The sequence below is a fragment of the Scatophagus argus genome, chromosome 20, assembly GCF_020382885.2.
Source record: "Scatophagus argus isolate fScaArg1 chromosome 20, fScaArg1.pri, whole genome shotgun sequence".
Classification (NCBI taxonomy): domain Eukaryota; kingdom Metazoa; phylum Chordata; class Actinopteri; family Scatophagidae; genus Scatophagus; species Scatophagus argus.
Window position 1 is genome coordinate 7,643,603 of NC_058512.1, and position 12,746 is coordinate 7,656,348.

At 36.3% G+C, this 12,746-nt stretch overlaps 1 protein-coding gene across 1 annotated transcript in view; it reads left to right on the forward strand.

Moving 5' to 3' along the window:
* The window catches only part of LOC124051469 (astrotactin-2-like), a 237,289-nt gene that overhangs the window by 90,250 nt on the left and 134,293 nt on the right, over positions 1-12,746 (forward strand). The window contains exon 5 of the mRNA XM_046374872.1: positions 11,082-11,189. Coding sequence (XP_046230828.1) covers positions 11,082-11,189 — 108 coding nt within the window. The remainder of the gene's footprint in view (positions 1-11,081; positions 11,190-12,746) is intronic.

Genomic DNA, 12,746 nt, shown 5'->3' on the forward strand with positions numbered 1-12,746 from the left:
TGACATCAGTGGAACCTTATAAAAACACATTTGCATACATATTCTCATTTCATTTTTACCTTGAAACAAGGCTTTCAGATGTGCTCCTTTAATTGGCTGGGGATGTGTGGCTCAGTGCCCAACATTAGAAAGGGTTTTATGTTGGACAGACTTAGCTGCTACAAATGCAACCACTGATGTCTTCACCTTATGTCTTTTACACATTATATCTGCTTTTTTGGGTTATTAGAATGGCCTTTGTTGTAAGGATAAAGTTTGCCTGTCACTCAAAAGATATCCACAGTGTTGCCAAAGGGATTGTTTTTTTCTGCTAGATATGTTGACAATACCTCCCTTGTTTCAGCCTTCTAGCAGAGCTTACCTTTTCATTTTATGATTGCTTATAAGATTTTGTTATGCAACTGCAGCAAAAAAAAAAAAAAATCCTTTGTTGGAGCTACAGTACATTACTCTGACCTCTTAACTCTCTGAAACAGACATTACCAGAGTGTCCTAAGGCAAGAGCCACTATCTTTTTCCATCGTGTAAAATATGAAGCAAAGTCACTGAGAAGTCTGAAGATCAGATATTTTGGAGCTATAATGCATATACTCTACAAATTGTAAAATGAAGCCTCACGTCAAAGAGTTATAAATGTGACCTTCAAGTTTGCTCCCTTTCAACACTGTTGTACTGCAGAGTCAGGCTACCGGCTGAGAGCACCAGGCGGTGCATGTTTCTTCTTCACTGAATCGCTCTACAGTGACTGAAAGGCTGTTTGACTCAAACTCGAACTCAACCAGTTGAAAAGAGAAAGCAAACATAAAACGAAAAAAAAACAGGTACAAATACCACTGACACAAATGCCACTGATTAATAAAGACAAACGAAGTGGTGAAAACAAGGCTGTCCTTTCTCTGTAGTTCATTTTAGATAGCTGCAGTGACAAGGCTACACTGTTTTGGGTGACAGCTGCCATCCTATGCCACCCTCTGTGACTTTACCAGTGCACAAGCTGGTTGATAAAAGGTGAGAAAACAACTTACAGCCTGGTGCCAAGGGCTACTGCATCTGAAATTATTCTCAACAGCCTGTCACACCTTTTCCGCAAGCGTATATCTAAAATCCTTTGGTGCTCTCCACACAACTTACCATTCACTTATGAGCTCTAAATTAGCAGCGTGCTTGATGCAGGAGTGATACGTATAGAAGAATTTAGTGGTGAGTGCACCAAACACAGAGCTTTAATACAAGAACCAAGTGGTGCCTTGTTAAGACTCCCACCTTTTCAAGTCCTTTCTTTTCCATATAACAGGTAGGAACTCATAAATTTAAGCTGTAAAATGTGTCACCACGGCTTACATTGTGATTCCCTCTGTTATAACTCTGCAGCATGCCTTCGTTGTTCATGTATAATGGGATTGTGTGTGTGTGTGTGTGCGCGCAGGGCTTTTAAAAATACAACGTGCAGCTGCAGAGTAAAGCAGTATTGATTAGGATTATTTTGGATAGGCAAACAGAGCAGCGGGAGACTGAGACACGAGTGAGAGACATTTAGAGACAAAGAGAGCTGGACCACCATAGCATACCTGCGGGTATCCAGTACCAGTATGCCGCTTCTGGTTAAAAAATAGACACGCTTGGACAAACATAAATCAAAATGTATTAAATAAATAAGATTTTCTCAAACTTACTGGTTTACAGTGTTGAATCCCTTTGCCTGGTGCAACATGGAAAGATGGAACGGCCAGTGGATGCAGATGGATTCCATTTCTTCCGTCCTGCTTGTTTGCTCCCATTTTCACCATAATAAAGCCCAATTTCCCAATAAAGGGAATTTATCAGATTGTTCTTAATATTCAGGGTCTAAATTTTAAGCCAGCATTGCAATGGATGCAGTGACGTTGCAAACATGTTTTCATATCTGCCCACATGCATTTTTAATATATTTTCTGCAAATACAACTCAATGAATACAACTTCTCAAATTTGCTCTTGTGGCCTCTCAGATGCTGTCTTGTGCATTATAAATGGCAAATTTACATACTCTCGCTTTTGTATGAATGTAGTTGTCAGTTTGCATCGAGTTCGAGTTGGAAATATTTAGCTTGCTGGTGTCAGAAAGCCTGACTGCTCAATGCAGCTGTGCCTTAATGTGATTACCATTTGCTGAGCCATGTGGGGACTGGTGTTGCTGTCAGCTTAATTTACTCACGAACACATTGTCACAGACACGTACTCTGCAACACATGCAGCACAACTAAGTGCAAACAAAACAATATACACTCTACAGTATATAGGCACGTGCTGACATTTAGCTGTATGTCTGACAGACGTAAGTCAACACAGTTCATCAGTTGCTCAGAGTCACAAAAGTCACTGAGATCACACTGAAGTTGTGAGAGTCGCATGCACACATATGCATACGAGAAAATGAGCAGAGTCGTGCACATACAGTGTTTATGAGCACAAGAGCATCCTAATGCATGAGCTACCTGTCAACAAACACACTGGCAAATTCAAAATCAGACATGGTACTCTCTACTTTCTATTTTTCTCCCATATTGTCTTTCATTTGCATGAGAATAGACATATGCCTCCTGTCCTGTGAAAGGTCTTTCCTGTCATATATATTGCACCTTGACAGACCTTTATTGATTCGCATGTCTGTATAATTATTTGAGTGTTACTCTGGAAAAGCTGATTTTAACCTTTTCATTTTAAAAAGGTTTTGAAGTATTGTTAGGCGAGCAGGACTGCCACAGTTGAAACCAAGTCTGTCCGTTGAGCTGGATTCATAAAGGGACTATTAGATGCAACAGATACACAAGATGTGCTGTATATACACTATACATAATGAGTCATACAGCAAGTTCAGGCCTCTGTGTTGGTGAACATCTACTAGCTGAAATGTTTTTGAGAACTGTGTGTCCTGGCAGCTCAAGACTGTGGGTTCTGCTGTGTAGCTAACCTGTATATAATTTATTGTACAATCCATACACTATAAATTTCAGCCATCTTTTTACTGTCATACACTCCAGCACTCATGTAGAATTAGTGCCTCCACAAGCACCCGATGTATAATTGACCTACTACAGATATACATTCCATTATGTATGTTTGTATGGCTTTGTATTTGTCTGTTCATCAAATTAGATTAGATTAGATTCAACTTTATTGTCATTACACATGTACAAGTACAATTTTCAAAAATTACCCTGAATATAATAACTGGCAATGTTTGTTTTCTGTTTTTCCATGCTCTTCTCACACCTGGTTAATCAGGTGCATTCAAAAGCATGAAAGCAACAACTCCTGATGAAATGAGTTGTGGCCAAAGCAAAATATGCTGGATTTTGAGACCTGGACAATCTTGTACACAAATGCATACTGGAAAATGCAAAATGATTTAGTTTTTTTAATTAATTATATATTATTAATTTATTAGTCCCATAACTGGGAAATTACAGTAATTACATACACCTTCACAACTGACTCTGAGAGCACCAAGTCATCTGCACAAAACCGGCTTTTCTTTTTAGGGGCCATTCCCAGATACGGCCTAAAAGTCTAAAATAAGAATACTTTGTTGATTGCCCTTAACATAGGTCTGTTCCACTCACCATTAGTTCTTCAATGTTGGAGATAGATGTGTCAGAGGTTCCCTAAATGGAAAGATTATTATCCTGTCCATCTAAGAAGCCCCATTTTGTCACAACAACAGGCTCCTTAAAGTAGACACAGGAGAAATCAGGATGCTGTCTTCAAGTAAATCAATAAACAAGTAATCAGTATGTAATTGGTGTGATTGGCAATTGGATCATATATCAGCAATTGAAGGGGTGGTCAGGGATTGTTTTTTGCTACACTGATTTCAACAAACTTACCATCATTGATTAAGATGTTATAAAAATAATTTCTAGAATCTGCACCCTACTGATGGATTGACATGTCCACCTGCCGAGCCACATTAACCAGCAGGAGTGAATATTAAATGCTTAATTACAAACCAGTTTGTCGTCTCTTTTCCATGGATCTCACATTCCGCATCTCCATTCTTCATATGCCTTCTCACCAAAACTTAAAGCAGTTAATGTTTGTTTTTATTTTGATCGATGGAGCTGTCTGCACAGGACTCTGTTTGTTTACACAAACTTTGACGAAAACTGGAGCTATAGTGACAACCCACATTTCCCATCATGCCACACAGGACTGAATGGTTTGTTAGGTTTGCTGTTTCATGTTCACAAAGCAAGTGATTTTCCTTTGTGTCTCTACTATTTCTGTTCTGAGCATGGTGATCTATGTTGGCAATTGTCAGTGTTTGCTGATTATTGTTTTGACCATGAATGATAAGGGATGACATCCCTTCAACCATGCTAGCATTAAATTAAGGTGTCATATGTAAACCCTAGCCCATGGTGATTTGATTCCCTACCTGTGATTTCATTAATATTCTATTAATATTCTTATATCAAAATATAAGCAATGGCCTAACCTTGCTAATGGTAAGAGTATTGGAGTTTAATGCATATTCTCGCTCTCTCAACCTTACTCTGTAATTTTTAGGGGTAGATATGGTCCATTAGGTTTGCTGGTGTGAGCTCTCTTTTTTTGTGCTAGTATAAAATACAATATCAGTACTCCCAGTGTGAGTGTGATTTGCCCACCTCCTATGCAGAAGATGATTAGCTTTTGCTATGCAGATTGAACTCATCACCTCACCCCCCTGCTTCCCCATAACCATTAATCATTCTCATTACAGGAGAGATTGTAAAAGAAGTCCACTTCTCCGTCTCTGTTGCATGAGTGTATTTTTTTCCCTGCGTGATAGTCAACAAGCTTATTTTCTTTTTTAAACCTTTTTAACAGCAAATCACATCATTCTTGCTTCCGTAGCCTATATAATTGTGACATCTCATCGTCCTTGCTTGCAAATTTTTGGTTTATTGCTGTTTTGTTCTATTTATTTTGTTGGTTCTTTTCTTGTTTTCATTCATGTGCTCCCTCTAACATTTACTCTCTGCTTCCTTGAAGGACATATTTCTCCATTAATCAGCTTGTACATTAAAATATAAATAGCATACTAAAATGTAAGAGAAATAATTACTAGTGATCAATTAAAACTCACACACTTAAATTATTATTAATATTATTATTATTACAAAAGAAATGTACATGATCAAATTCATGATGTGCTTATAAATGAATTTCCCTGCTGTGGCATCAATAAAGTTCATCTCATCTTATCTTATCTTAATTGTTGATTGTTAATTCTCTGCAAAAGCAAAAATTAAAAAGGAAAACGTTTTGCTCTACAGTGTATTCTTTTTTTTTCTGCATTTTTTTGCATTTGGATTATAATGACAAATGTTTATTCTCTCACATTATGGCACAATAAAACCTGGATACAATTCTTCCTGTGAATAAGTGATATGTCTTCCTTTTGTCTGCATTTGTAATTTGTATGCATTTTTCACAGCAAACACTCGCTGTTGTTGAAAGAATGTTAATGATAACAGCAGGTGCCTTTGCCTTATCAAAATGAAGAAGTCAATACAGGTGTCTGTGAGGAGACTGCATGAATAATTTATTAGTGGAAGAAAGTGTTGCGCCATTCCAAAATGTTGACTGAAAGTAATTGAGATAACACTTTATTATAGACATTTTATATGTAACTTGAGGTTTGTTTTCTGGAGTAAGATTAGCATGTTTTTGTGCCTGGAGGGACAGCAGATTGACAGATAAGAATGTGAAAAAGTCCTAGAGGACATTATCTTATGGACTTCATGGCTGTTAAAGGGACTGTAAAACTGATATGAATATCTCCACACATTGAAATTTGCATTGCGGACATGCTGCATCTGGACAGTGATGTTTTTATGGGACTTTGCAGGTATTACAGCTGAGGGAGAAACAAGTCAAGATTGAGACAAAAGAAACTGGACTGAAAGAGTAAGACATGCTGTGAAAAAGGAAGAAAAGTGGTGAAATAGAAAAGACCTTTTCCAGATTTCTAGATTTTTCAAATGCCTTTTGAACCTTTTTTTCAGATTTAGACTGGTGTGTGTTATCTAACCTATGCCCTTGACTGGAAGCACTGTTCAGCTGCTATCTGATCACACCCTCACACAGTGATCAGAGAAATATTACTCTATCCGTCATGCATATGTATTTGAGGGAGGATGCAAATGAATGAAATATGTAAGCGCTGTTGTCTTTATATTTTCCAGAATTTCCAAAGCGTAATACAGTTTCTCTGTGTCTGCAACTAGTGAAAATGCAGATTTGCAAAGACGTATTAAAGGAAAGTTTTAATGGGTCGAAGAAAATGTAACTTGCCAGCTTTCTGTTCAAATCTCAGTCCGAGCAGACAAAAGGTGAACGCATCACATAAAATGTGCAAGGGAGCTGCACTAACACAACTTCTCACGAGAAGGGTACAGAGAGTTGTGACTGTGTAGTCATTAAACTTGAAATTGATTTTGATGTTCACTGAGCTGCTAATGCACCGTGGCAAATGCTCACTTTTGATAATTTATTCACATTTTAGTGGCTTTTTCCTCATGCATTTTTTTTTCTTTTTTGTCATTCCATTGCTCTTTCATTACCTTAGAAGTTCGTGAATTTATTCCAGCTGCATTGATTTCACACCTTTTATAGACTAAGATTATTTCGGTGCTTTGAAACTGCAGCCTCAGTAAATGTTTTCAAATGTCTTCAAATGCTTAATTAATGAGCATCACTAGAATTTGATCACTCCTAGAAAGTAGCTAACAGGCAGTCTGAATTGCTGATTGCGTAATTAGCTCATGCCTTTGTAAACGGGATGTTAATCTGACACAGGTTGCAAGTGCAAATTTAATGGAAGGCCAATTTGTGCCGTGCTTTCATGTGTATGTCTGTTTGAAAAATTTATTGCGTGTATGTTACAGTGCTGTATTTTATTTTGGGGGCAGTCTTTTTGTGCTTAAGATGTTATTGATTAGGCAGAGTGAGGACATTTTAGACAGTCCTCATTCATCAATGTATTTTTAGGATTAAGGTTGAAGAACATACCCAAAGTTAAACTAGACTATAGGTATGATGTTGCAGTACATTCTTTCCTCTCTTCAACAACTGCAGGTTTATGATGTTTGTTTTTATTGATAACTTTTGATAACTACAGCCTTAAATAAATAGTTTTACACACTGTGAAACGTTTTTTTTGTTTGTTTGTTTGTTTTTTTTTTATATAAAAGCAATTATTCACCCTGCATGAAGAACCTTGGTGGCTCCTGTGAGTGTATACTACAGGCTGCATTCCTAGTTAAGATTTACATAGCTGGAATTATTAGACAAGATTTGAAGGACTCTCTCTACCTCTTAACTCAAGGAAGGCTATGCAGATGTATGTGATGTATTATGAAATAGAAAGTTTTTCATGTAATGCTGAGATTTGTGTTGCTTCACCAGAAACCTTTCATCTTTAAGGTTTTCCATGTTGACTTTCAGAAACAGCATGAAAAACTCTTATAGACAAACTAATTTGTTACTGTGTTTCAATAAAATGTCTTGAGACATTACAAGTAACACCTATTTTCAACAATTTTAACAACTACCATTTTATTTGCTATACTCACTGTTTCTTTTTCACTTCCCGAGTCTGTCTTTGTCTCCATCCACCACCTCTCCAGGCATATTCTAACACGATGCATAAATTCAGAACCAATTTTACACCACATTACCTTGGCTTCACTCTCCACAAACCACCAGACTCTCACACTCTGAATCCAACTTGACTCTCAGCCTGTTTAAGCGCACCGGACCAAAAGAACGAGTACAGCTTTCTGTGCGCGCTTTTTACACAAATGTAATCTAACTTTTAATCATATCTAAAATTGTAGTGGTGCAATATGATTTTCATGAGTTATGACATAATGTTTATGAATTGTGTAAAAGGGGGAAACGGTTCCTGCATTGCCCTGGAATTGCAAGTAATTGTGATTAGTTAGAGAAAATATGTTGTTATTTTTAATAGGGAAGGTATGAAATTCAGAAGAAAATATGGTAACACTTATATGATGACCACATCTATAGTGCCTTATGGGAGGCATTCATAGTGTTTCGTAATGCCTTCATAATGCTTTATGACTATATTCATGAATACACATAATGCTTTCTGATGCATATATCAGCAGTCAAAAAATAATATTGATATATACTAACTTATAATGACTTATAATGAATTATAGGTTTTAGGGACTTTTTGATGCTCTTAAGTTTTGTATTTATTTTTATTAACTTTTATCCTACTTAGTTTATTTTGTGTGCCCTTATATTTTATATGTGTGTGTATATGTATGTGCTGTACATATGGCAGAATTGACAATAAAGTTGACTTTGAACTTTTGAACTTTAAAAAATAGAGATTCACAGGTGTGGCTTATAATGCATTATGATACTACATGGACTATTATAAGAGTCTATAATTTCTTACTACAGGTTATTGTTGAGGTCTATATAGGTGAGTATTGGTTGTCATAATATATTATAAAAACCATCGTTCAGCCTCTGGTTCATAACGTCCGAGGAGGATCCAGAAGACACTAGAACTTAGAATTCATTGTAATTGACATCTCTCATGTTTTATGACTGATATAGTACCTCAAAAAGCATTTGGTCTTAATGAATGTCGTTATAAAGTATTATAAATATGTTATAATTCACATGAATGCTCAAATAATATACTATAGCAATGGTCTTCATATAAAGTGTTGCTAAAACCATTTAAAGCATAAAACAGGCTGACACAGTGTCCCTGAGGCCCCAACTCTATTTTCCTGTATACAGATGTTTCCTGAGTGTCCTTAGTTACAAACATTTTTATTATTTATCTGTCTATCTGCTTTTGTGTGAGCTTATAAACATTTCACAAATTTGTGGTTTTTATTTCCTTTTTAAACCTGAAACTCAGACATGTCTTCATATTCTCCTGTCTACAATAAGTAAGTTACTAAGTCTTGTCTTAGTAAAAGAAAAAATAGTTTCTCCCAACAGTTTCTCAAGAACACAACAACTTAGCTTTACTTGAACCAAAACAAACCTTGCCTTCCATGTTAGCTTTTCACTTTTATGGCATGTTTTGATCTGTAATTCTACATTGCTGTTGTTGAGAGAATACAGTAAAACATGATGTTTGATCTCTCCTTGAAGCTAGTTTTTGCACAATGCACATATAAAAATATGTATTAAATACAGGCTGTGATTTGACATGAACCATTCAAGAAGAAATTCAGCACCAATTGTGGATAAACATCTGAAAAATTCATTTTAATCTTAACATGCATCTTCTTATGAATTGGGATGTACCATGAAAGACAATTTCATCAAGGTCTTTTCAAATGAAAAGAGAGGAAGTGTAGTGAGGGCCTGTAATCATTCCTGTGGAAGGTTAAGCTTTTTCTTCATATAGAAGATTAAATATTTGAGCCAACATCAACTTTTCTTATCATTGTAAACACATCACCCTTACTGTACATTTTCTTTTTCAGTGCTTCCTTGTTTTAATTTGCTGTCAACAGGTGAATTTCTTCTTGAATGCTCCTTCATAGCCAAAGAGAAAAGAATTGATTTGCTTTCCACCCATTATCCCGCTTCCACTCTGGGAGCTTAGGAAATGTAATCACAGTGATCCTTGGGATTATACAAGCAAAACATATGTACACCATGAGAAATTTAGAAGGGCATTACTAGCATTGTTTCTTTAAGACGTGACTTAGCCTGAATTACTTTGAACATTGCTAAAACTGTCTTATATGATATACAGTAATATTTAACAGAAACTATGGATCTTTTATGTCAGCTTTAAAATGGAGCTCAAAGCCACACATTAGGTTATTTTAGATTCATTTTTATCCATCAGTGGCTTAAGACTTTGCAAGTCCCTGGCAGCCCCTGAGCATTTATCAGGGATGTGTATTTTGATGTTGCACTCGCCAAGCTGAATAAACAAAGTCCCTTAACTGTCATAGCCTCACTCTTGCTCTCACTCCAACTTAAACACAGACATGTGCACACTCTGGGGATGTGACCCAAATTGATTAGCAAACTGAGCTCAAGAGACTTGGGTAATGATGGACAAAACCAACAGTGGTCAAGTCTCAGACAGACAGGGAGGAAAGGGTAGAGAGGAGTATAAACGCTTATTTCCGCAGTAGAAGTTGAGTTATAACAACATCTTTTTATTTATTTATTATATTTGTTTATATTTTCATAAACGTAAAGCAGAGTGTCATAGGTGTATCCCTGGAAACTCATGATGTTTTTATGCATAACGTAACCCATTTGGAAGATGGAAGTAAACTTATTGTGAAGGACCTAGAATTGACCCTTGGAGAACACCATAAAACAGCTTGGTAAGATGAAAAATAGTTGCAATCAGTCAATATCAACAATCCAAAAATACAGGTGATGGATTAAAATGCAACATTAAACCATCTCAATAGGTAACACCTATGAAATACTGGTTCATATTTATGTCATATTTATGGTTTTGTATTAAAGTTTTGTAACTTGGGGGCAGATACGTTCAAGTGTGAAAATGATATTTGTGCATAATGATACCTGAATGAGATCAGTTCATCATTGTTATTGCCATCTGTGAAATGTATTGTCTTAAAACTTAAGCACATCAGAAAAATAAAAAAAATAATAATTAATAGCATTTTAATAGCATCTTCTTATATATTTTGTATGCTTCTGCACACATACTTTTGTGAATGAAGCACCTTGTTTAGCATTTGAATTGAATAAACTTTGAATAGAATTAAGTGAATCTGAATTGAAATTGAATCTCTTTTGCAGTAGCATAATCATAATGGTCATTACTAACATGAATAACTCTGGTAAAGTCTTGGTAATACCATTCTCAAACATTTAATGAGACATTTCTCTGCACTGTGTTTCATCTAATGGAAATTTTCTAAATATGGATTTCCTGAAAAACCTGTTATCTTTTTTTTTAGGCATAATTGTTTTCTGAAATACCATAGCTATTGATTGATTGATTGATTCTTCTTGCATTTCTTTCCATTTTATTTCCTCTTATCTTCTCAATGCCAGCTACTGGAGGTGTGTTTGGTCCTCAAGGGGAATCGGGGTCAGAGCCTGAAGATGACAGCCAAATGAAGTTTTACACAGAGCAGCACAGGGGACGAAGACGCAGCAAAGGTGAGAGAGGATGCAGGTGCACCTCTTTTTAAATTGTTATAAACGTGTTACAATTTTAAATGCATTAAGAAGGGACACTTTGATCCACTGCAAACTGCTGAGAAGGCAATAAAATAAAAACAAATTAATTCATACCTTACACTGGTTGAATATGAGGAAAAGTAATAGAAGGGCAACCTATAGCAGAGTGAAATGAGGCTACACATTTCTAGACTTGGTAGCATAGCTGCAAGTTAGAAGGCGGTGTGCACGTTCCCTGTGGGGTTTAAATTGCTGTTCTGTGGCACAGCTCAATGACATTCAAAGCAGATATATGAGCTGATGTAAATGGAGGCCCTGTGATGAGCAGAGCTGAGTCAAATTACTTTGATGGGAAGCATGAATTTAACTTCCCTTAACCATGCAGTGATATGTCATAGTGAGGACTGTATGTGGATTTTGCATTTGTGTGTACATGAGTGAGTGACTTGGAGAAAACGAAACAGAGAATTAGTCCCTGTGTGCTCACTTGGGTGTCCATATAGTGATTAAAAAATATGGAAATCAATGTGATCTTATTATTTCCTACTATCCCTATAGTTCATTACCACATAGCACTATGTCAGTGAAGAAAGAAATGTCATGCATATTTTCTTTTTCCTCTTCCCTCAGTCCATAGGTATGCAAGTTAATTTAATTGGTGATTCATATTTACCTGTTGTCAGGTGTGAATGTCAGTGTGAGTCATTGTTTGTCAGCCCTGTGATGAACTGGCGTATACCCACCTCTCATCTAATGTCTAAATCTGCAGTTCCTGGCTGACAGAAAAAATACTTCAGGTGCAGCAACAGTTCTGGGAAGCAGGAGTTACATCCAAGGAATCAAAACATTAACAAGTTTTACAAGGCTAAACAACACTTTTTTGTCAAGATAGTTCTGTGTAGCAGTACAAGGTGATGACTTAATTTTGAGTTATATACAGGGGTGCACATAACTGGCACGCAGGTATGCACGTTATCATGTTATCACGCATGCGTACCTGCGTACCAGTTATATGCACCCCAAACCTATCCTCTACATTTTAATTATTAGTTTTGAGCAGTTGGGTGGATGAGATTGATATTGAGCCTCTGTATAAGGTCTTGCAGATTCTACAAAAATGTTTGTTAGTCAGGTTTATTTCATCGTTTAAATGCAGCCTTTTGTGTACTTGGGGTTAGGTTCATAAGCCCACGTTTATGAACACAGTAAGGGCTCTTAAATTGCCTTTATAAGCTTCATAGGATTAATTTAGTTCCGAATTGCTTGCGCACAATCATGGTGATAGCATATATATTGTTGTGGGACTTTAAAAATGCAATTAATCAAAGCAAATTGTCGATTGTCCACAAAGTAAAAGGGTCCTTGTCCAAACTGTGTCATCTCTCACTTAGATTTTATTAGAAAGGACACAAGGACTCACAATAGGAAGGACATTAAACTCATGGCTGTGTTAAAGTAACAACCTGTGTAAAAAGATTGTCCTTTCTCTAGAAGATGGGCAGAGGAAAATAAATAAAAGGATAAAATTTAACAAGT